General features: G+C 41.8%; 1 protein-coding gene across 1 annotated transcript; it reads left to right on the plus strand.

The window, feature by feature from the left end:
* Positions 1–102: 102 nt before the first annotated feature.
* On the plus strand, positions 103–25,011 carry heg1 (heart development protein with EGF-like domains 1). Its single transcript, XM_064944419.1, has 14 exons — positions 103–641; positions 3,227–4,363; positions 4,542–5,615; positions 5,808–5,921; positions 6,116–6,247; positions 10,164–10,255; positions 10,579–10,634; positions 10,887–11,047; positions 11,345–11,479; positions 14,778–14,820; positions 14,902–14,939; positions 16,701–16,788; positions 17,052–17,229; positions 24,036–25,011. The coding sequence occupies exons 1-14, from the start codon at positions 320–322 to the stop codon at positions 24,177–24,179; spliced, it is 3,714 nt and encodes a 1,237-aa protein (XP_064800491.1). The 5' UTR covers positions 103–319; the 3' UTR covers positions 24,180–25,011.
* Positions 25,012–25,305: the final 294 nt, after the last annotated feature.

Here is a 25,305-nt window from a genome sequence, read left to right on the forward strand (position 1 = left end):
TCGGGATATTCTGAAGTCTAGTAGTGTAACAATATTCTAGTCCGCGGACGGCCAACTGGGAATTGGGTGGGAACTACAATCGCTGATGTGTGTAGGAGGAGCTAGGCGCCTCGGATGTGATAACATGCTTATTTTTCCATCACCACTTTATGGTTATCGAATTTATTGCCCGTCATTGGATCAATAGGTGTTTCGGGTCTCCGAATTGATTTTTTTAAATGAGAAATTACTGAAGAACACAATTTCCAATGGCAGTGGGCGACTCGCCGCTTCTTATTTGGAATATACTCCTGCCTTCCGATTTCGTGTCGTTTTGATTATGGAAACGTGTTCTTTGAGTCACGTAGTCCTAGCCCGTCTTTTTCTTGTGGTCCTATTGATCGTTCTGAGGCCCATCAATGCGTGGACGTATACCTCCAGCACCAACGATATGGATAGGACACTGGTAACGAGGGGATACTTTTCTCCCAGCGTTACGAACTCTGAAGAAATATCTGCCTTACCAAAATACTTGTTTACTACTTCGGGAACTTCTAAAGACTTTAGGGAGGTATCATCGCCATCAACTGGAACTGAACAATACCACCGAGCCCGGCATTCTGATGACAGTGAGACCCGGACATTGAGTGAAGACAAATCAGGTAAGGGGTAGTAAAATAGGCACCTACAGTCATATGGAAGAGGGTGGGATTCGCAAACAGGTCAATGGTTCTACACACTGTCCCATCCCTTTATGTGGCACGGATCGCCCGCGGTGACAATATTTTAAGTGTCGGGGTGTTTTTTGTTGTCAGAGACTATTTAAATCTCAGTCGTGATTTAATCATTGTATATAAAAGTAAACTACAACGGACTATTTATTGCATGTTTATAGGCTACTTTATCAATATCCCGCGGTCTATTTAGACTAAATTAAATAACAGCATTGAGGTAGAAACACCCAGAACAAGGTCCTGGGCTGGCATGGTTACACGTGGTCTGCGGTTGTGAGGCCAGTTGGACTTACTGCCAAATTCTATAAAACGATGTTGGAGGTGGCTTGTGAAAGAGAAATGAACATTCAATTCTCTGGCAACAGATCTAGTGTACATTCCAGCAGTCAGCTGATTTGTGTTGTGACTGCACGTTTTCCCGTGGATTTTTATTGTCCCCAGCACAAGGTGCACCTGTGTAATGATTATGCTGTTTAATCAGCTTCTTTATATGCCACACCTGTCAGGTGGATGGGTTATCTTGGCAAAGAAGAAATGCAAGCAAACAGGGATGTAAACAAATGTATGCACAAAATTGGAGAAAAATAAGCTTTTTGTTCGTATGGAACATTTCTGGGATTTTTTATTTCAGCTCATCAATAATGGGGCCAACACTTTTACATGATGTGTTTATATTTTTGTTCAGTATAATTCATCATAGTGATCATTTGAGACAATATACTAAAATGTGCTTTGCAGCTAATGGCCTAACACTAGATTAGAAAAATACACCCTGTACTGAACAACTTCTAAGGTTTACCTTTCAAACCAATGAATGTCTTTGTTGACTCTTGTTTCAGCACTCAGCCAGAGTTTTGGAAGTGTTGTTTACCTACATAAATTCTTATGACTTATTGTCAGTGAGTAGATGTGGATAAAGTGTTCACTTTTTCCGGTAATTATTTGCCCAGACTTCATTAGAGAGTAGAGCTATTATATCCTCCTTGTATGCATAGGTTACTACGGCCACTACCAAGAGGTCTGAACCTTTATGGCACAGGGGGCAGTGTGTTTGGCTGTGAACTGCACATGCTCTGGTTCAACCACCGTTTTCCCTTGTCAATCACTACACCGGATTGGTGGCAACAGCTGTCTCAAACCTTTACTGGAATTGAACCTCTATCTGCACAGGGGTCGAGGTCCGCTTCTTGAGAAGGTGACTAGTCTGTCTCTGTATATAAACGTTATGCCCCGAGCAGGGCGTGAACTAGCGATCTTCTGCAAAACAACACACACTACACAACTCAAAGCCAACTGTCTTATCCAGCAGAGGTTGGCTTCAGATCTCAGGGAAGTTGTGATTTTCTTTACAATGTACTCCAGCCAACATGCTTTGGGGCAACTTTCACATCCACTATATAAGCTTGCTATAGTCTCTGTCAAAAGGTCTGAGTCTGGAACTTTATGGAACAGCCAAGGGTGTAATTTGGGACAGAACCCATTTCATCATCGTCATGAACTGGGAGCAACACAAATGATTGCACAAATGATGGTGCTGGTTTAGAAAGAAAAAAACTAAACACACACAAGCTAACTCATTGTGCGTGTTTAACTCATAGTGTGCTATTTGGGATGCATCCTTAGGTCTCTCTCTGTGGACTGACTCTACCATTGCTGAACTCTTCTTCCCTCTATCTGCGTACTGACTGTCTGACAGTGTGACTGTCTGAGTGTGTCATTGCTGTGTTACATTCAGGATGTTATCCAGCACAGGCAGTGCTCAGCTCTTCTTTGGCACTGGCAGTAGGTTATTGTTCCAAAGCCCTCCAGCAGCAGTGTTGAGTCAGTGCAGAAGTGCCAGGCACAAGCCTTCCCTACAGACAGGCAGGCTGTCAACACCCGGGGTGTCTGTTTTGTTACCATTAAATAGCTTACATATAGTGTCTGCATGTGTAGGCCTAGAACTGCCATATCTTAGTATTAGGAGGTCTAGTCATCTTTACAAACAGAAACATCATTGGCAACAAAAAAAATCAGCAATGGACTTACCAATGAAATGTCACATTTATGGGACTTGAGATATGAATTGTTTTCATAAAGCTTATACAAACTTTGAGCCAGAGAGCCAACTCTGCCTCAACATGAACCCAACCGACATCTGCGATGTGACTGCATTTTAACATCTATGGCTTCTGCTAGATCAGGATGAGGAAGGAAATGGCAAGGTCCCAAAGGCCTGAGTGCACCTACATATTTAGGGTCCAGGCTTTTGTCAGGGTAGTCAGGCCGGGCTGCCAATTGTTCTCCACCTAAAATCATTACATCCACGGGTAGTAACTCCTGGCAACGTCTTCCCTTTCAGACAAGACCACTCTGGGGTCATCTGGTGGCCTGATGTGCACATTGCAGACATTTAAATTTTGGTTTTGGCTTTCTCCTCAACTCATTATGTTGGCCCTTGGGACACACTGCTTTACTTTTATACAGAAAACTCTTACCTATCATCCTTAATTGTATTTATTTATTATTCACAGCCACTGAACAAAACACACATCTCTCCACGGTCTCAAACCGCGGGGCATCAGAAGGAACCCTTAGTTTGTCGAAAGAGCAGATGAGCTCTACCATTGTAGTGTCCACAGAGGCTACCAAACATTGGGAGGACCAGACCAGACTAGCACCAGACCACCTACTAGAGACCTACCCTGGGCTTCGAGTGGACCTCAGGTCTGTGACACAAGCCAGACTCCCTCATGACAGCCCTGATGCTGACAGCAGTCTCAGGCAGGACCAGTCGACGAACCGTGGCACCGTGGGTCTCAGGCCGTACCAGTCGACGAACCGTGGCACCGTGGGTCTCAGGCAGGACCAGTCGACGAACCGTGGCACCGTGGGTCTCAGGCAGGACCAGTTGATGAACCAAGGCACCGTGGGTCTCAGGCAGGACCAGTCGACGAACCGAGGCACCGTGGGTCTCAGGCAGGACCAGTCGACGAACCGTGGCACTGTGAGTCTCAGGCAGGACCAGTCGACGAACCAAGGCACCGTGGGTCTCAGGCAGGACCAGTCGACGAACCAAGGCACCGTGGGTCTCAGGCAGGACCAGTCGACGAACCGAGGCACCGTGGGTCTCGGAGAGGACCAGTCGGCGAACCGAGACACCGCGGGTCTCGGAGAGGACCAGTCGGCGAACCGAGGCACCGCGGGTCTCGGAGAGGACCAGTCGGCGAACCGAGGCACCGCGGGTCTCGGAGAGGACCAGTCGGTGAACCGAGGCACCGCAGGTCTCGGGGAGGACCAGTCGACGAACCGAGGCACCGCGGGTCTCGGGCATGGGCAGTCAACAGCCACTCTCAGACAGGACCAGTTAACAGACCAAGGAACCGTGGCTCTCCCCATCCCCATCCAAACTGACAGCACCTACATCTCCTCCACTGTGAGTCGAGCGGGAGAGAGGACTTTACTGTCTGTGATATCCAACAACACCTCCATGTACTCTGAGGACTCCAACTCCTCCTCCCAGTCACGGGCCTCCACCTGGGACCTCCCGACTGGCCGCACTGGAGCCGGGGCTGGGGCCGTCACCATCAGGATACCCTTCACAGGACCTGAGCATGGGCATGATGCTACATCTGGGTCTGACTCTTACCACCACACCGACTCCTCACAGGGTAAACAGCCCTCAAACTCTCTCGCTGTGTATATGTAGGTCTGTGCATATATATGCACTGTATGCATATGCCTACTGGGGAGGATGGGTTATGCAAAAGTATAATTACCATTTCTCATGTAGTAAATTAACAAATAAATGTATCTCCTCCTCTACCTCTTCTATTTCTTTCTAAACAGAGTGGCCTGGTGGTTTCGCCTCCAGAGGGACCAACCCACTGACTGGACCTCTCAGTGTGACCCAACAGCAGGACCTCACCTCTCTGGTTTCAGAGGGAACCCCCAACTCCACCCCTCCGCTCAGGGTGGTTGATAACCACAGCAGACGGGACACAGACACAACAGACTCTAGTCAGCCCTCCAGAGGCAGGACATCCCAGACAGAAGAGGGGGTCTCTGCTTCATCACAGCCCCCTGTGCTGTCGCCAGAAGAAGGCCCCAGCCACCACAACACCTCTCAGGGAGGAGAAACAGATAGAGATTCTCCCTCCATCCTGGTCACTGGGTCTGAGACCTCCACCAAGTCCTCCACAGGTCCCCCTAGCACCCGGGGGGAGCAGGGTGAGACAGAGGGGGTCCCTTCGCTCCACACAGAGGACAATACTATCCTAGGCCTGGGTCTTACTACTGCTCCCCCAATACTACGAGATAGTGCCACTGCCCTGGATGACTCCCTGTCTCGGTTCCTCGCCACCCAGCCTCCCTTCATCCCCAAGACTCAGCGGCCGCCGGTGACCACAGAGGTCCTGGTGTCCACCACACATGTTACCATGACAATAAAGTCACAGGTCACCGAGGAGGAGCCCTACATTGTTACCATGGCAACCAGCACCACACCGACCCCGCCTCTTACTACGACGAGGATGGTTCAGCCCAGTACCACCACTTCCATTGAGGCCCAGACTCAGCCCACCATCATCCCTACCACCACTACCACAGAGACTACCTTGGGTCTCCAGAGCTCTGCTTCCACCCCCCAGCCCCCGGGCACCACTCAGACTCAGACCCAAGGGCCCTCAACGGGGGTGAGCTCCACCGACGTCAAAACCTTGCACCTGGAGACCAGCACGGCCACACAGGGGGACACCACGGCCCACAGCATCACCACCACTACAGCCTCCTCCTACAGTTACAGCGTCCCCATCAGAAACACAGTGGAACTACACACAACAGGGAAACACACTGACAGGGGGACCACTGAGATAGAAGTGGCCACTGCTCCAATGGACATCAGATCTACACCGCAGACACCAGGTTTGTCAACACAGTATATCTTTCAATGCTTTGATTCTTCTAAAGTTAGTTTTGCCTTGAATTGAGCTGGAAAAGTGAAATGAAGATCCCAAAACCAACTGACTTTGGAACAATAAAGAAAATCGTAAGAAACAATGAACTGCATTGTTATGAGATACAGTACGTTATTCTGAATCCTGCTCTCTTCTTTAGGTAGTGCCTGTGATTCCGGCCCCTGTCTGAATGGAGGTGAGTGTATACCCTATGGATTGACTGGGTTCACCTGTGACTGTCTGTCATCATGGACAGGACCTACCTGCAATGAGGGTGAGCTCAACCTACAATTCCCAGCCATACTGTATGTTAGTATATGAGCCATTGGTGAAGTTTATATATTGCTAATGGTATTGAATGGTATAGTCTTTGTGGGGGGAGCGGGGTGGGTGCATAGTCAGCTGTATATTGTGTTGACCCGCCCTCTCTCCTCTGTCCTTTGTCTCTGTTGTGCTGTGTTGGTTCAGATGTGGATGAGTGTGAGAGTGGCCCCTTGGGTCCCTGTCCCAGTGACTCTACTTGTGTTAATACCAGGGGCTCCTTCAGCTGTGAGTGTCCCCTGGGTCTGGACATGGAGCACGGAAGAGACTGCACGCGAGGTACGGCTAAATAAACAGTACAGCCTTTGTTTACGAAGTCTCCTATGACAATAAAAATATATACAATATTTAGGTTCTTATTTAATATACAGTATAATAATACATAATAATAATATATGCCATTTAGCAGACGCTTTTATCCAAAGTGACTTATAGTCGTGTTTGCATACATTTTATGAATGGGAATCAAACCCACAACCCTGGTGGTGGCGCCATGCTCTACCAACTGAGACATACAGGACCAGTTTGAGTTCTAATAAAGTAAGACAGTTGCACGATAAATCTTATAGCTAAACCTACTGTACATATCAGTACTCTATTTACAAGGTCTCATGTCCTATAACAATGAAAATATAAACAATACTCAGGGCCTTATAGATTAGGTTATGGTATATGTTATGTTATTAGGTTGCACTCACTTTATAGAGAGGGTCTATATACAGTGTGTGCAAATGAGGTAATATAAGGGAGGTAAGGCAACAAATAGGCCGTAGTGGCAAAATAATTACAATTTAGCAATTAAACACTGGAGTGATAGATGTGCAGAAGAGGAATGTGCAAGTAGAGATATTGGGGTTATGTTATTAGGTTATGGTATAGGTTATTTGGTTATGGTATTTGTTATGTTATTCGGTTATGGTATAGGTTATTAGGTTATGGTATTAGGTTATGGTATATGTTATTATGTTATGGTATAGGTTATAAGGTTATGGTATATATTAGATTATGGTATTAGGTTATGGTATATGTTATGGTATAGGTTATTAGGTTACGGTATATGTTATGGTATAGGTTATTAGGTTATGGTATATGGTATAGGTTATGTTATTAGATTATGCTATTAGATGATGGTATATGTTATTAGGTTATGTTCTGGTGTTAGTTATGGTGTAGGTTATGTTATTAAATTATGGTATAGGTTATGGTATAGATTATTAGATTAGATTATTAGGTTTTGGTATATGTTATTAGGATATGGCATGAATTATGTTATTAGATTAGGCTATGTTATTCTGTTATGGTATAAGGTATGTTATTAGGTTATGGTATAGATTATTCGTTTATGGTATGTTAGGTTATTAGGTTATAGTATGTTAGGTTATTAGGTTATGGTATATGTTATGTTATTAGCTTATGGTATAGGTTACTATGTTATAGGTTATGGTATAGGTTATTGGGTTATGGTATATGTTATGTTATAGATTATGGTATAGGTTATTAGGTTATGGTATAGTTTATTAGGTTATGGTATAGATTATTAGGTTATGGTATAGGCTATTAGGTTATGGTATAGGTTATAGTATGTTAGGTTATTAAGTTATAGTATGTCAGGTTATGGTATATATTAAGGTATATTTAAATTAAGTTATGGTATAGGCTATGGTATGGTATATGTTATTAGGTTATGGTACAGGTTGTTAGGTTATGGTCTAGATTATGTTATTAGGTTATGCTGTATGTTATTAGCTTATGGTATTGGTTATGGTATATTATTAGGTTATGGTATGTTATTAGGTTATGGTATATGTTATTAAGTTATGTTGTGTTATTAGATTATGGTAAGGATATTATCAGGTTATGCTATTATGTTATGCTATAGGTTATGGTATAGGTTTTTAGGTTATGGTATATGTTGTGTTATTACCTAATGGTACAGGTTATCAGGTTATGGTATATGTTATGTTATTATGTTATGGTATAGGTTATTAGGTTATGGTATAGGTTTTTAGGTTATGGTATATGTTATTAGCTAATGATCTAGGTTATTAGGTTATGGTATATGTTATTAGCTTATGGTTTAGGTTATTAGGTTATGGTATAGGTTATGATATAGGTTATTGGGTTATGTCATAGGTTGTTAGGTTATGGTATAGGTTATGGTATAGGTTATGATATAGGTTATTAGGTTATGTCATAGGTTGTTAGGTTATATTAGGTTATGGTATAGGTTATGGTATAGGTTATGATATAGGTTATTGGGTTATGGTATAGGTTATGATATAGGTTATTGGGTTATGGTATATGTTATTAGCTTATGGTTTAGGTTATTAGGTTATGGTACAGATTATTAGGTTATGTCATAGGTTTTTAGGTTATGGTATAGGTTATATTAGGTTATGGTATAGGTTATGGTATAGGTTATTGGGTTATGGTATACGTTATGATATAGGTTATTGGGTTATGGTATATGTTATTAGCTTATGGTTTAGGTTATTAGGTTATGGTACAGATTATTAGGTTATGTCATAGGTTGTTAGGTTATGGTATAGGTTATATTACGTTATGGTATAGGTTATGATATAGGTTATTGGGTTATGGTATAGGTTATGATATAGGTTATTGGGTTATGGTATATGTTATTAGCTTATGGTTTAGGTTATGGTACAGATTATTAGGTTATGTCATAGGTTGTTAGGTTATGGTATAGGTTATATTAGGTTATGGTATAGGTTATGGTATAGGTTATGATATAGGTTATTGGGTTATGGTATAGGTTATGATATAGGTTATTGGGTTATGGTATATGTTATTAGCTTATGGTTTAGGTTATTAGGTTATGGTATAGGTTATGATATATGTTATTGGGTTATGGTATAGGTTATGCTATATGTTATTAGGTTATGGTACAGGTTATTAGGTTATGTCATAGGTTGTTAGGTTATGGTATAGGTTATATTAGGTTATGGTATAGGTTATGGTATAGGTTATGATATAGGTTATTGGGTTATGGTATAGGTTATGCTATATGTTATTAGGTTATGGTACAGGTTATTAGGTTATGTCATAGGTTGTTAGGTTATGGTATAGGTTATATTAGGTTATGGTATAGGTTATGGTATAGGTTATGATATAGGTTATTGGGTTATGGTATAGGTTATGCTATATGTTATTAGGTTATGGTACAGGTTATTAGGTTATGTCATAGGTTGTTAGGTTATGGTATAGGTTATATTAGGTTATGGTATATGTTATTAGCTTATGGTTTAGGTTATGGTATAGGTTGTCAGGTAATGATATAGGTTATTGGGTTATGCTATATGTTATTAGGTTATGATATATGTTTAGTTATTAGGTTATGATGTATGTTATTCAATTATGGTATAGTTTATGCTATTAGGTTATGGTTTAGGTTATGTTATGGTATGGTATAGGTTATTAGATTATGATATAGATTATTAGGTTATGGTATAGGTTATCAGATTATGGTATATGTTATTAGGTTATGGTATAGGTTATTAGGTTATGATATAGGTTATTTTGTTATGGTATAGGTTATGTTATAGGTTATTGGATTATGGTATAGGTTTTGTTACTAGGTTATGGTATATGTTATTAGGTTATGTTACGGTATAGGTTAGGTTATTGTGTAGGTTATGTATATTATGTTATTAGGTTATGGTATATGTTATGGTATAGGTTACGTTATTAGATTATGGTATAGGTTATTAGGTTGTGCTATATGTTTTATTAGGTTGTGCTATATGTTTTATTAGGTTGTGCTATATGTTTTATTAGGTTATGGTATATGTTTTATTAGGTTGTGCTATATGTTTTATTAGGTTGTGCTATATGTTTTATTAGGTTGTGCTATATGTTTTATTAGGTTATGGTATAGGTTATTGGGTTATGGTATATTTTATGTTATAGTTTATGTTATGGTATGTGATTAGATTATGGTATAGGTTATGGTATATGTTATTAGGTAATGGTATAGATTATGTTATTAGATTATGGTATAGGTTGTGTTATTAGATTATGGTATATGTTATGATACGATAAGAGATTACTAAACTTTTTGAGGTATTTATTCAATATCAAGCAGGATGCCATCATTTCATTAGATGAAAAGGTTGACTGTAAACTTTACAGACTGTCTTGAACCTTAGTTAACCACAGTGTCTGTTTTCCTCCACAGCAAAAACTTTCCTGGGCACGTTCAGTTTCAACGTCCCCCTGCTCTCCAGGAGCGCCACACTGCACGAGATCCAGAGAGAGATCAACCAGCTGGTGAGCACAGGGACATGGTGGGGAGTAGGGTTGCAAAGGGAGGGAATATTCCCTGTGTATAACCCGGAATATTCCGTGGAACCAGTCATTTTAGAATATTTCAAGAATTTTGTACATTTGCTAAATTACCGGGTGTTTTGCAACCCTAGTGGGGAGAGAGAAATTACAATCACTGATATACAGTATACTATTGTGGATCTGTTGTAGTGAGGCAGCAAACCTGTTCAAACATGATAATAGATGTATTATGAATGCAAGGAAGGTATAGTTTATGTATTATATGGTGATTATTAATAATAGTTAAAAAAATATATATTTTACAGCTGAATGCCTCACTATCAATTCTGCGTGGTTACCGGCGCTCTTCTTTGAGTAAAAAGTGAGTTTCTTCTTCCCCCTTGTCATGCATACTCTGAATGCATGACAACAAGCCATACTTTTTTGGTTCTTGTGTATTTTGTATGTAAAGTTTCCTTTAAAAAAAAGAACAATCAGGACCATATATTTAAAATGCCTTTATTGTAATGGAGTGTTCAATAGAACAAAAACTCTGACGCTTTCAGCATGACCTTCGTGTGTTGGGATTTTAAATGGACTTCAAATCAAGTTTGCTGTGACGTGTGTGTTCCAGAGGGGAGGACGGAGTTCATATCTCTGCTGTCAACATGTTCTCTATCTCTACTGATGTGACCAGCTCTGAGGTCTACCACATCATACAGATGTCTCTGCACAACTGTAACAGCACCGCTGGACACTGCCGAGTGGGGGTCACTCACCAACTTTCCTATCATGGTACAGCACTCTCTCCCTCCCATCCTCACCTCTTTCCCCGTAACCCCCGTCTTAAAGGGATAGTTCATCATAATTTCAAAATGACTTATTTGTTTGGTTACCTTGTAAGCAGTTTGTGGGGACAAGGACATCATGCAATCCACTCTTTGGGTTTCGGCCACCATCTGCTAACTAATTAGGCATTTCCTAACCATAAAACAATGGAAGTCAATGTACGACATTAGCATGTTTTAAATATCATACCTGGCCCTGTTACAACCATCTTTACCACACCTCTCTCCTCTCTCTGTCCCTTAGTTGAGAGTCTGTGTCTGGCCCAGAATATCCAGTGTCACCCTGAGCATTCTTTTTGTACCGACTCCAATGGGACAGCCTACTGCCAGTGTCAACCAGGGTACTTCAAACTCAATCCTGAGGATCAGTCCTGCATAGGTGAAGTCTGGGTCTGGGAGAGGGTGGAGGGAGAGGATAGGTCTCAGTCCTGCATAGGTGAGGCCTGGGTCTGGGAGAGGGTGGAGGGAGAGGATAGGAGGATAGAAGATAGGCCTCAGTCCTGTATAGGTGAAGTCTGGGAGAGGGTGGAGGGAGAGGATAGGTCTCAGTCCTGTATAGGTGAAGTCTGGGAGAGGGTGGAGGGAGAGGATAGGAGGATAGGCCTCAGTCCTGTATAGGTGAGGCCTGGGTCTGGGAGAGGGTGGAGGGAGAGGATAGGTCTCAGTCCTGCATAGGTGAAGTCTGGGAGAGGGTGGAGGGAGAGGATAGGAGGATAGGCCTCAGTCCTGTATAGGTGAGGCCTGGGTCTGGGAGAGGGTGGAGGGAGAGGATAGGTCTCAGTCCTGCATAGGTGAGGCCTGGGTCTGGGAGAGGGTGGAGGGAGAGGATAGGAGGATAGAAGATAGGCCTCAGTCCTGCATAGGTGAGGCCTGGGTCTGGGAGAGGGTGGAGGGAGAGGATAGGAGGATAGAAGATAGGCCTCAGTCCTGCATAGGTGAGGCCTGGGTCTGGGAGAGGGTGGAGGGAGAGGATAGGAGGATAGAAGATAGGCCTCAGTCCTGCATAGGTGAGGCCTGGGTCTGGGAGAGGGTGGAGGGAGAGGATAGGAGGATAGAAGATAGGTCTCAGTCCTGCATAGGTGAGGCCTGGGTCTGGGAGAGGGTGGAGGGAGAGGATAGGTCTCAGTCCTGCATAGGTGAGGCCTGGGTCTGGGAGAGGGTGGAGGGAGAGGATAGGAGGATAGAAGATAGGCCTCAGTCCTGCATAGGTGAGGCCTGGGTCTGGGAGAGGGTGGAGGGAGAGGATAGGAGGATAGAAGATAGGCCTCAGTCCTGCATAGGTGAGGCCTGGGTCTGGGAGAGGGTGGAGGGAGAGGATAGGAGGATAGAAGATAGGTCTCAGTCCTGTATAGGTGAGGCCTGGGTCTGGGAGAGGGTGGAGGGAGAGGGTGGAGGGAGAGGATAGGTCTCAGTCCTGCATAGGTGAGGCCTGGGTCTGGGAGAGGGTGGAGGGAGAGGATAGGTCTCAGTCCTGCATAGGTGAGGCCTGGGTCTGGGAGAGGGTGGAGGGAGAGGATAGGAGGATAGAAGATAGGCCTCAGTCCTGCATAGGTGAGGCCTGGGTCTGGGAGAGGGTGGAGGGAGAGGATAGGAGGATAGAAGATAGGTCTCAGTCCTGCATAGGTGAAGTCTGTGAGAGGGTGGAGGGAGAGGATAGGTCTCAGTCCTGTATAGGTGAGGCCTGGGTCTGGGAGAGGGTGGAGGGAGAGGATAGGAGGATAGAAGATAGGTCTCAGTCCTGCATAGGTGAAGTCTGGGAGAGGGTGGAGGGAGAGGATAGGTCTCAGTCCTGTATAGGTGAAGTCTGGGAGAGGGTGGAGGGAGAGGATAGGTCTCAGTCCTGTATAGGTGAAGTCTGGGAGAGGGTGGAGGGAGAGGATAGGAGGATAGAAGATAGGCCTCAGTCCTGCATAGGTGAAGTCTGTGAGAGGGTGGAGGGAGAGGATAGGTCTCAGTCCTGTATAGGTGAAGTCTGGGAGAGGGTGGAGGGAGAGGATAGGTCTCAGTCCTGTATAGGTGAGGCCTCGGTCTGGGAGAGGGTGGAGGGAGAGGATAGGAGGATAGAAGATAGGCCTCAGTCCTGCATAGGTGAAGTCTGTGAGAGGGTGGAGGGAGAGGATAGGTCTCAGTCCTGTATAGGTGAAGTCTGGGAGAGGGTGGAGGGAGAGGATAGGTCTCAGTCCTGTATAGGTGAGGCCTCGGTCTGGGAGAGGGTGGAGGGAGAGGATAGGAGGATAGAAGATAGGCCTCAGTCCTGCATAGGTGAAGTCTGGGAGAGGGTGGAGGGAGAGGATAGGCCTCAGTCCTGTATAGGTGAAGTCTGTGAGAGGGTGGAGGGAGAGGATAGGCCTCAGTCCTGCATAGGTGAAGTCTGGGAGAGGGTGGAGGGAGAGGATAGGCCTCAGTCCTGCATAGGTGAAGTCTGGGAGAGGGTGGAGGGAGAGGATAGGCCTCAGTCCTGTATAGGTGAAGTCTGGGAGAGGGTGGAGGGAGAGGATAGGTCTCAGTCCTGCATAGGTGAGGCCTGGGTCTGGGAGAGGGTGGAGGGAGAGGATAGGAGGATAGAAGATAGGTCTCAGTCCTGCATAGGTGAAGTCTGGGAGAGGGTGGAGGGAGAGGATAGGTCTCAGTCCTGTATAGGTGAAGTCTGGGAGAGGGTGGAGGGAGAGGATAGGTCTCAGTCCTGTATAGGTGAAGTCTGGGAGAGGGTGGAGGGAGAGGATAGGAGGATAGAAGATAGGCCTCAGTCCTGCATAGGTGAAGTCTGTGAGAGGGTGGAGGGAGAGGATAGGTCTCAGTCCTGTATAGGTGAAGTCTGGGAGAGGGTGGAGGGAGAGGATAGGTCTCAGTCCTGTATAGGTGAGGCCTCGGTCTGGGAGAGGGTGGAGGGAGAGGATAGGAGGATAGAAGATAGGCCTCAGTCCTGCATAGGTGAAGTCTGTGAGAGGGTGGAGGGAGAGGATAGGTCTCAGTCCTGTATAGGTGAAGTCTGGGAGAGGGTGGAGGGAGAGGATAGGTCTCAGTCCTGTATAGGTGAGGCCTCGGTCTGGGAGAGGGTGGAGGGAGAGGATAGGAGGATAGAAGATAGGCCTCAGTCCTGCATAGGTGAAGTCTGGGAGAGGGTGGAGGGAGAGGATAGGCCTCAGTCCTGTATAGGTGAAGTCTGTGAGAGGGTGGAGGGAGAGGATAGGCCTCAGTCCTGCATAGGTGAAGTCTGGGAGAGGGTGGAGGGAGAGGATAGGCCTCAGTCCTGCATAGGTGAAGTCTGGGAGAGGGTGGAGGGAGAGGATAGGCCTCAGTCCTGTATAGGTGAAGTCTGGGAGAGGGTGGAGGGAGAGGATAGGTCTCAGTCCTGCATAGGTGAAGTCTGGGAGAGGGTGGAGGGAGAGGATAGGCCTCAGTCCTGTATAGGTGGGGCATGGAAGGATGGAGCGAGCAGACGTTAGAGCACAACATAGCGTTTCCTATTGACATGTTCAAGTAGCCCCCCCTCTCCCATTTCAGTCTTTTTTTCCGTTTGGTGCCAAGTGAATATGACCCTGGGTCAATCTTCTGTAAAATTCACTTCATTATTTTTATTTCATTGTAGCCAGCATCATATTGAAAAGAAAATGCATTATATAACTGAAATGTTCTTGTTTTGAAATAATTGTAAAATAACATTCCTTATCTTACAGAATGTGGTGATGGTCTGAAACGGGTCAATGGAACCTGTGTCAGGTAAGTAATGAGAACTCTATTCCATGGACCATTCTGTTAATTCATGCTTTGGTCTTTTATTTGGCTGTTTATATCTTTCAGGTGCACATTTGGATTTGGAGGATTCAACTGTGGAAATTGTAAGTAGGAGAGTTTAATAACAAAATTAAAAAGTGTGAGGAAAAAAAATATTGAGAATCAAGACAACATAATCATTTAAGGCATCCTTCAGGATTTATCTTCTTCCCCAAAGTCAGATGAACCATAGTCACGGGAGGTAGGGGTGCTTAGGGTGCTGCAGGGTGCACCTAAAAAACCTGAATGAAAAAAAAATATTTTATTAAGAATTTTATTTTTGTTTTTCTTCACAAAAGTAGTGCACTGGGCTTTTACTAGCCCTGTATAAGCAGACCGATACAGCGACCTGAAGCGCGGGCAAAATCTTTTTTATGCAGTCATAATCACAATGAAGCGCCAGAGCCCTATACTGCGAATTAGTGAGTTAATCTCGGGATTACCGTTATCATGAAAGTGGCTCACCTTTTAGCCAGGTGTCTTTTTATGGCATCGAATCCTTCAGAACTAACCTGCTCCGGGACAAGCTAACTCCATTTATCCTGAAGTGTCTGAGCCATGAGTTTTAGACCAATGACATCAGATACTCTCCCTCTCGTAAAGATTGTGCCATCATCCCTTGCATTTGAGGAAGAAGACAGATTATTTTATGAATCAAATTATAATTTTTGGTGTAGAAAATACCTATCACATTACACATTTAGTTAAATAAAATAGTAATGACAGTATTTTTTTTCTAGTCTTTGTTTTTCATATGATTGTATTTTGAAATTTGCGAAAGGCAAACTGACAGCCGCAACCAACCATAGACAGACAGTATATCACAAGAGTACACCCCTCACATTTTTTGTAAATATTTGAGTATATCTTTTCATGTGACAACACTGAAGAAAGGACACTTTGCTACAAAGTAGTGAGTGTGCAGCTTGTATAACAGTGTAAATTTGCTGTCCCCACAAAATAACTCACACAGCCATTGTCTAAACCGCTGGCAACAAAAGTGAGTACACCCCTAAGTGAAAATGTCCAAATTGGGCCAAATTATCAATTTTCCCTCCCTGGTGAAGCTCTGGTGAACTCCATGCCCAAGAGGGTTAAGGCAGTGCTGGAAAATGACACTTTGGGCCCAATTTGGACATTTTCACTTAGGGGTGTACTCACTTTTGTTGCCAGCAGTTTAGACAGTAATGTCTGTGTGTTGAGTTATTTTGTGGGGACAGCAAATTTACACTGTTATACAAGCTGTACACTCACTACTTTACATTGTAGCAAAGTGTCATTTCTTCAGTGTTGTCACATGATAAGATATACTCAAATATTTACAAAAATGTGAGGGGTGCACTCTTGTGATATACTGTGTAATCCATAGATGACAGTTTCCATTCATGTCAAGACTGGCAGCCATTGTTAGTGTTCCCGTGAGTTTAACAGTCAAATTGCCAGGGTTACCTATAAGTAATTTAAAAAAATACTTTTAAAATCCTATTTCACACCATAACCTGCTGAATTTGCAAAATCGCTTTTCTGTCATTTTGATTATGGCACAAATTCAAATGTGGCACTGACTCGCCCATGGATTGATGTTCCAGCATTGTCTCAATGAAGAGTTTGGAGTTCGACGAGCAATGTAGGACATGCACGTGCAGTTACAAGCCTGCTAGAGTTAGCGGCAGACGGACGAGCAATATCCACCGTCGTAGTATGGATGGAACCTGAGCTGGAATGTGAAGCTGGCTAGCTGTAAAAAAGTCTGAGTAGATCTAACTTGCTTTGTAGTATACCACTCAGACCTCCAGTTTATTCATAATGTTTTGCGTTTCTACTAGTCTACAAGCTGATAGCTGTGGTGGTATCGCCAGCAGGGGGTGGTCTACTCCTTATTCTCATCATCGCTCTCATTGTCACCTGGTGCAAGTAAGACTCAATGACAATTATTATTAACATCTAATAACACAATAATAGAATTACAAAACCTAATTCCTTATTCTCAGTCCATGTTGTATTATATTTATCAAACTAATAATATCTCAATTCGAAAACTTTATTGTCCACACAATTTGGAAATCACTTAAGCGTTAATAATGATGTAATAACGCAATAATAACATGCAAATGTTTTACTAAACTCAGTCAACGTGCTGCCTTTGAACTAATATTTGTCTGTCTATCTCTTTACAGGAAAGACAAGAATGACATCAATAAGATTATTTTCAAAAGCGGAGATTTTCAGATGTCGCCGTACCCAGAGTTCCCGAAGATTAACCGTGTTTCTATGGAGTGGGGGAGGGAAACCATCGAGTTGCAGCAGAACGGTAGCACCAAGAACCTGCTACAGATGACAGACATCTACTACTCTGTACGTATAGAAACTACTACTCTGTACGTATAGAAACGGCTACTCTGTATGCATAGAAACTGCTACACTGTACGCATAGAAACTGCTACACTGTACGCATAGAAACTGCTACACTGTACGTATAGAAACTGCTACTCTGTACGTATAGAAACTGCTACACTGTATGCATAGAAACTGCTACACTGTACGCATAGAAACTACTACTCTGTACGTATAGAAACTGCTACTCTGTACGTATAGAAACTGCTACACTGTACGCATAGAAACTGCTACACTGTACGCATAGAAACTACTACTCTGTACGTATAGAAACTGCTACTCTGTACGTATAGAAACTGCTACACTGTACGTATAGAAACTGCTACACTGTACGTATAGAAACTGCTACACTGTACGTATAGAAACTGCTACACTGTACGTATAGAAACTGCTACTCTGTACGCATAGAAACTGCTACACTGTACGCTTAGAAACTGCTACACTGTACGTATAGAAACTGCTACACTGTACGTATAGAAACTGCTACACTGTACGCATAGAAACTGCTACACTGTACGCATAGAAACTGCTACACTGTACGTATAGAAACTGCTACACTGTACGTATAGAAACTACTACTCTGTACGTATAGAAACTGCTACTCTGTACGCATAGAAACTGCTACACTGTACGTATAGAAACTGCTACACTGTACGCATAGAAACTGCTACACTGTACGCATAGAAACTGCTACTCTGTACGTATAGAAACTGCTACTCTGTACATATAGAAACTACTACTCTGTACTTATAGAAACGGCTACTCTGTACGTATAGAAACGGCTACTCTGTACGTATAGAAACGGCTACTCTGTACGCATAGAAACTGCTACACTGTACGTATAGAAACTGCTACACTGTACGCATAGAAACTGCTACACTGTACGTATAGAAACTGCTACTCTGTACGTATAGAAACTGCTACTCTGTACGTATAGAAACTGCTACTCTGTACGTATAGAAACTGCTACACTGTACGTATAGAAACTGCTACTCTGTACGTATAGAAACTGCTACACTGTACGTATAGAAACTGCTACACTGTACATATAGAAACTGCTACACTGTACGTATAGAAACTGCTACTCTGTACGTATAGAAACTGCTACTCTGTACGTATAGAAACTGCTACTCTGTACGTATAGAAACTGCTACTCTGTACGTATAGAAACTGCTACTCTGTACGTATAGAAACTGCTACACTGTACGTATAGAAACTGCTACACTGTACGTATAGAAACTGCTACACTGTACGTATAGAAACTGCTACTCAGTATGCATAGAAACTGCTACACTGTACGCATAGAAACTGCTACTCTGTACGTATAGAAACTGCTACTCTGTACGTATAGAAACTGCTACTCTGTACGTATAGAAACTGCTACTCTGTACGTATAGAAACTGCTACACTGTACGTATAGAAACTGCTACTCTGTACGTATAGAAACTGCTACTCAGTACGTATAGAAACTGCTACACTGTACGTATAGAAACTGCTACTCTGTACGTATAGAAACTGCTACTCTGTACGTATAGAAACTGCTACTCAGTACGTATAGAAACTGCTACACTGTACGTATAGAAACTGCTACTCTGTACGTATAGAAACTGCTACTCTGTACGTATAGAAACTGCTACTCAGTACGTATAGAAACTGCTACACTGTACGTATAGAAACTGCTACACTGTACGTATAGAAACTGCTACTCAGTATGCATAGAAACTACTACTCAGTATGCATAGAAACTACTACTCAGTATGTATAGAAACTACTACTCTGTACGTATAGTATCTGCTACTCAGTATGCATAGAAACTGCTACTCAGTACGTATAGAAACTACTACTCTGTACGTATAGAAACTGCTACTCAGTATGCATAGAAACTACTACTCTGTACGTATAGAAACTGCTACTCAGTACGTATAGAAACTACTACTCTGTATGTATAGAAACTGCTACTCAGTATGCATAGAAACTACTACTCTGTACGTATAGAAACTGCTACTCAGTATGCATAGAAACTACTACTCTGTACGTATAGAAACTGCTACACTGTATGTATAGAAACTACTACTCTGTATGTATAGAAACTGCTACTCAGTATGCATAGAAACTACTACTCTGTACGTATAGAAACTGCTACACTGTATGTATAGAAACTACTACTCTGTACGTATAGAAACTGCTACACTGTATGTATAGAAACTACTACTCTGTATGTATAGAAACTGCTACTCAGTATGCATAGAAACTACTACTCTGTACGTATAGAAACTGCTACACTGTATGTATAGAAACTACTACTCTGTACGTATAGAAACTGCTACACTGTATGTATAGAAACTACTACTCTGTACGTATAGAAACTGCTACACTGTATGTATAGAAACTACTACTCTGTATGTATAGAAACTGCTACTCAGTATGCATAGAAACTACTACTCTGTACGTATAGAAACTGCTACACTGTATGTATAGAAACTACTACTCTGTATGTATAGAAACTGCTACTCAGTATGCATAGAAACTACTACTCAGTACGTATAGAAACTGCTACTCAGTATGTATAGAAACTGCTACTCAGTACGTATAGAAACTGCTACTCAGTATGTATAGAAACTGCTACTCAGTATGTATAGAAACTGCTACTCAGTACGTATAGAAACTGCTACTCAGTATGTATAGAAACTGCTACTCAGTACGTATAGAAACTACTACTCAGTACGTATAGAAACTACTACTCAGTATGCATAGAAACTACTACTCAGTACGTATAGAAACTACTACTCAGTATGCATAGAAACTGCTACTCAGTATGTATAGAAACTACTACTCAGTATGCATAGAAACTGCTACACTGTACGTATAGAAACTACTACTCAGTATGTATAGAAACTACTACTCAGTATGCATAGAAACTGCTACTCAGTATGTATAGAAACTACTACTCAGTATGCATAGAAACTGCTACTCAGTATGTATAGAAACTGCTACTCAGTATGCATAGAAACTGCTACTCTGTACGCATAGAAACTACTACTCAGTACGTATAGAAACTACTACTCAGTATGCATAGAAACTACTACTCAGTATGTATAGAAACTACTACTCAGTATGCATAGAAACTACTACTCTGTACGTATAGAAACTACTACTCAGTATGCATAGAAACTGCTACTCAGTATGTATAGAAACTACTACTCAGTATGCATAGAAACTGCTACTCTGTACGCATAGAAACTACTACTCTGTACGTATAGAAACTACTACTCAGTATGTATAGAAACTGCTACTCAGTATGTATAGAAACTACTACTCTGTACGTATAGAAACTACTACTCAGTATGCATAGAAACTGCTACACTGTACGCATAGAAACTGCTACTCTGTACGTATAGAAACTGCTACTCTGTACGTATAGAAACTGCTACTCTGTACGTATAGAAACTGCTACTCTGTACGTATAGAAACTGCTACACTGTACGTATAGAAACTGCTACTCTGTACGTATAGAAACTGCTACTCAGTACGTATAGAAACTGCTACACTGTACGTATAGAAACTGCTACTCTGTACGTATAGAAACTGCTACTCTGTACGTATAGAAACTGCTACTCAGTACGTATAGAAACTGCTACACTGTACGTATAGAAACTGCTACTCTGTACGTATAGAAACTGCTACTCTGTACGTATAGAAACTGCTACTCAGTACGTATAGAAACTGCTACACTGTACGTATAGAAACTGCTACACTGTACGTATAGAAACTGCTACTCAGTATGCATAGAAACTACTACTCAGTATGCATAGAAACTACTACTCAGTATGTATAGAAACTACTACTCTGTACGTATAGTATCTGCTACTCAGTATGCATAGAAACTGCTACTCAGTACGTATAGAAACTACTACTCTGTACGTATAGAAACTGCTACTCAGTATGCATAGAAACTACTACTCTGTACGTATAGAAACTGCTACTCAGTACGTATAGAAACTACTACTCTGTATGTATAGAAACTGCTACTCAGTATGCATAGAAACTACTACTCTGTACGTATAGAAACTGCTACTCAGTATGCATAGAAACTACTACTCTGTACGTATAGAAACTGCTACACTGTATGTATAGAAACTACTACTCTGTATGTATAGAAACTGCTACTCAGTATGCATAGAAACTACTACTCTGTACGTATAGAAACTGCTACACTGTATGTATAGAAACTACTACTCTGTACGTATAGAAACTGCTACACTGTATGTATAGAAACTACTACTCTGTATGTATAGAAACTGCTACTCAGTATGCATAGAAACTACTACTCTGTACGTATAGAAACTGCTACACTGTATGTATAGAAACTACTACTCTGTACGTATAGAAACTGCTACACTGTATGTATAGAAACTACTACTCTGTACGTATAGAAACTGCTACACTGTATGTATAGAAACTACTACTCTGTATGTATAGAAACTGCTACTCAGTATGCATAGAAACTACTACTCTGTACGTATAGAAACTGCTACACTGTATGTATAGAAACTACTACTCTGTATGTATAGAAACTGCTACTCAGTATGCATAGAAACTACTACTCAGTACGTATAGAAACTGCTACTCAGTATGTATAGAAACTGCTACTCAGTACGTATAGAAACTGCTACTCAGTATGTATAGAAACTGCTACTCAGTATGTATAGAAACTGCTACTCAGTACGTATAGAAACTGCTACTCAGTATGTATAGAAACTGCTACTCAGTACGTATAGAAACTACTACTCAGTACGTATAGAAACTACTACTCAGTATGCATAGAAACTACTACTCAGTACGTATAGAAACTACTACTCAGTATGCATAGAAACTGCTACTCAGTATGTATAGAAACTACTACTCAGTATGCATAGAAACTGCTACACTGTACGTATAGAAACTACTACTCAGTATGTATAGAAACTACTACTCAGTATGCATAGAAACTGCTACTCAGTATGTATAGAAACTACTACTCAGTATGCATAGAAACTGCTACTCAGTATGTATAGAAACTGCTACTCAGTATGCATAGAAACTGCTACTCTGTACGCATAGAAACTACTACTCAGTACGTATAGAAACTACTACTCAGTATGCATAGAAACTACTACTCAGTATGTATAGAAACTACTACTCAGTATGCATAGAAACTACTACTCTGTACGTATAGAAACTACTACTCAGTATGCATAGAAACTGCTACTCAGTATGTATAGAAACTACTACTCAGTATGCATAGAAACTGCTACTCTGTACGCATAGAAACTACTACTCTGTACGTATAGAAACTACTACTCAGTATGTATAGAAACTGCTACTCAGTATGTATAGAAACTACTACTCTGTACGTATAGAAACTACTACTCAGTATGCATAGAAACTGCTACTCAGTATGTATAGAAACTGCTACTCTGTATGCATAGAAACTACTACTCTGTACGTATAGAAACTGCTACTCAGTATGTATAGAAACTACTACTCTGTACGTATAGAAACTGCTACTCAGTATGTATAGAAACTACTACTCAGTATGCATAGAAACTACTACTCAGTATGTATAGAAACTGCTACTCAGTATGTATAGAAACTACTACTCAGTATGTATAGAAACTACTACTCAGTATGTATAGAAACTACTACTCAGTATGCATAGAAACTACTACTCAGTATGCATAGAAACTGCTACTCAGTATGCATAGAAACTACTACTCAGTATGCATAGAAACTACTACTCTGTACGTATAGAAACTACTACTCAGTACATATAGAAACTGCTACTCAGTATGTATAGAAACTACTACTCAGTATGCATAGAAACTACTACTCAGTATGCATAGAAACTACTACTCAGTACGTATAGAAACTACTACTCAGTATGTATAGAAACTACTACTCAGTATGCATAGAAACTACTACTCAGTATGCATAGAAACTACTACTCAGTATGCATAGAAACTACTACTCAGTATGTATAGAAACTACTACTCAGTATGCATAGAAACTACTACTCAGTATGCATAGAAACTACTACTCAGTATGCATAGAAACTACTACTCAGTATGCATAGAAACTACTACTCAGTATGCATAGAAACTACTACTCAGTATGCATAGAAACTACTACTCAGTATGCATAGAAACTACTACTCAGTATGCATAGAAACTACTACTCAGTATGCATAGAAACTACTACTCTGTATGCATAGAAACTACTACTCTGTATGCATAGAAACTACTACTCAGTATGCATAGAAACTACTACTCAGTATGCATAGAAACTACTACTCTGTACGTATAGTATCTGCTACTCTGTATGCATAGAAACTACTACTATAGCTGTGGTATATCAGACCGTATACCACAGGTATCACAAAACATTTATTTTTACTGCTCAAATTATGTTTGTAAACAGTTTATAATAGCAATAAACACCTCGGGTTTGTGATATATGGCCAATATAATATGGCTACGGGCTGTGTCCAGGCACTCCGTCATACCCATAGTATATTGTCTGATCAGCATCCAGGACCCAAACCAGGTGGTTTGTAATAAGACAAACATATGGCATTTCTCCAGAAAACAATAGACAAACCAATTAGACAGAAGGGCGACTACGTTTGTTAATTTTGCTCCACGGCAGCAGGTTAGGATTAGCATACATGTCCCGCTCTCCTTCCACCGCTGTTGACACTGACCACCTCATCTAATTTTCCTGTGTTGCAGCCTGCTTTGCGTAACTCTGACCTGGAGCATAATGGCCTCTACCCGTTCTCCGGCCTGCCGGGCTCCCGTCACTCCTGCATCTACCCTGCCCAGTGGAACCCTTCCTTCATCAGCGATGACTCACGACGCCGGGACTACTTCTGACGCCCAGCTACTGAAGAACGACTGCAACAAAAACACTTCACACTGATTTTGGATCATACGATTTGATCATATGATTTGATTATATGTCACAAGCAATAATCCATAAATTATAATAGTTCGCATGAATTCATAATGTGTGGGAAAATGTCTGTTCCACAAAGTGTGTGTGTGTGTGTGTGTGTGTGTGTGTGTGTGTGTGCACCCATTTGCCAACTGCTGCGAATTGTAGATTAACATTATCTTATTTTATTTCACTGAAAATACAGGTTGAAAAGACAAGCTGCCAAACTTGTTTTGTGTGTGTGAAGTATTGTTACATTGTGAAGATATTTAACTACATATGAGATGGAAAAACATGTATGTCAAAAATGCTATGTATTTGTCAGATGAGGAATAGATGCACCAAAGTGGTTTCATATGACAGATTGAATGATGGTCAAGGTCTGCTGCAGTCTGTTGGTCTGAACAGTAGAACAGTTGTTATTTATTGAATATTTCAACGGTTAGAAATGTATGAAGACATTTTCAACATCTTGCATTGTAAGAGGGACTCATACCCCACCCTATTCTATAAGGAGTAACATCTGAAGTTTGGACCATAAGAGTGTGTGTATATGTGTGTGAGAATCTTGGATGAATTCAGATCAATCACCATGCCAAGTTTCAGATCTCGTTGATTGTTTGCATAAATATGTACTTTAAAAACAGCAGGCTTAATTACAAATAGATAGAGTTTCCTTGTATGTATTTGTTGTCTTCCTTCTAAAATGAATGATCTCTTACCTCTGGCGTTTTAGTCAGACATGTATTTAATAATAAATAAGATAAAGTTCTGTAAAACTGCCTGTCTGACTCTTTAAAAGTGATCATTCTGGGAAATTGTACTTGCATGATCACACTCAAACTCAGGGCCTATATTCTTGAAGTGTATCAAAGTAGGAGTGCTGATCTAGGATCAGTTCTGCCTTTTTGATTATAATGAATTTGATTAAATGGCCATGGGGGGGGGGGGGGGGGTCCTGATCCTAGATTAGCAATGCTTCTCTGAGACAGTTTATGAATACAGACTGTTGTTGATCTCATAGTGATATGGGTGATATGGTGAAAGAGTACACACTCCAGGAGG

The sequence above is a fragment of the Oncorhynchus masou genome, chromosome 29 (genome assembly GCF_036934945.1).
Source record: "Oncorhynchus masou masou isolate Uvic2021 chromosome 29, UVic_Omas_1.1, whole genome shotgun sequence".
Lineage (NCBI taxonomy): Eukaryota > Metazoa > Chordata > Actinopteri > Salmoniformes > Salmonidae > Oncorhynchus > Oncorhynchus masou.

Bases quoted from the DNA above. Each gene is read 5' to 3' on its own strand.
- heg1 (XM_064944419.1), top strand. From the start codon at position 320: ATGGAAACGTGTTCTTTGAGTCACGTAGTCCTAGCCCGTCTTTTTCTT. The intron at 6,248-10,163 runs GTACGGCTAAAT...TTTCCTCCACAG, and splicing joins CGGAAGAGACTGCACGCGAG to CAAAAACTTTCCTGGGCACG. The intron at 11,480-14,777 runs GTGAAGTCTGGG...CTTATCTTACAG, and splicing joins TGAGGATCAGTCCTGCATAG to AATGTGGTGATGGTCTGAAA.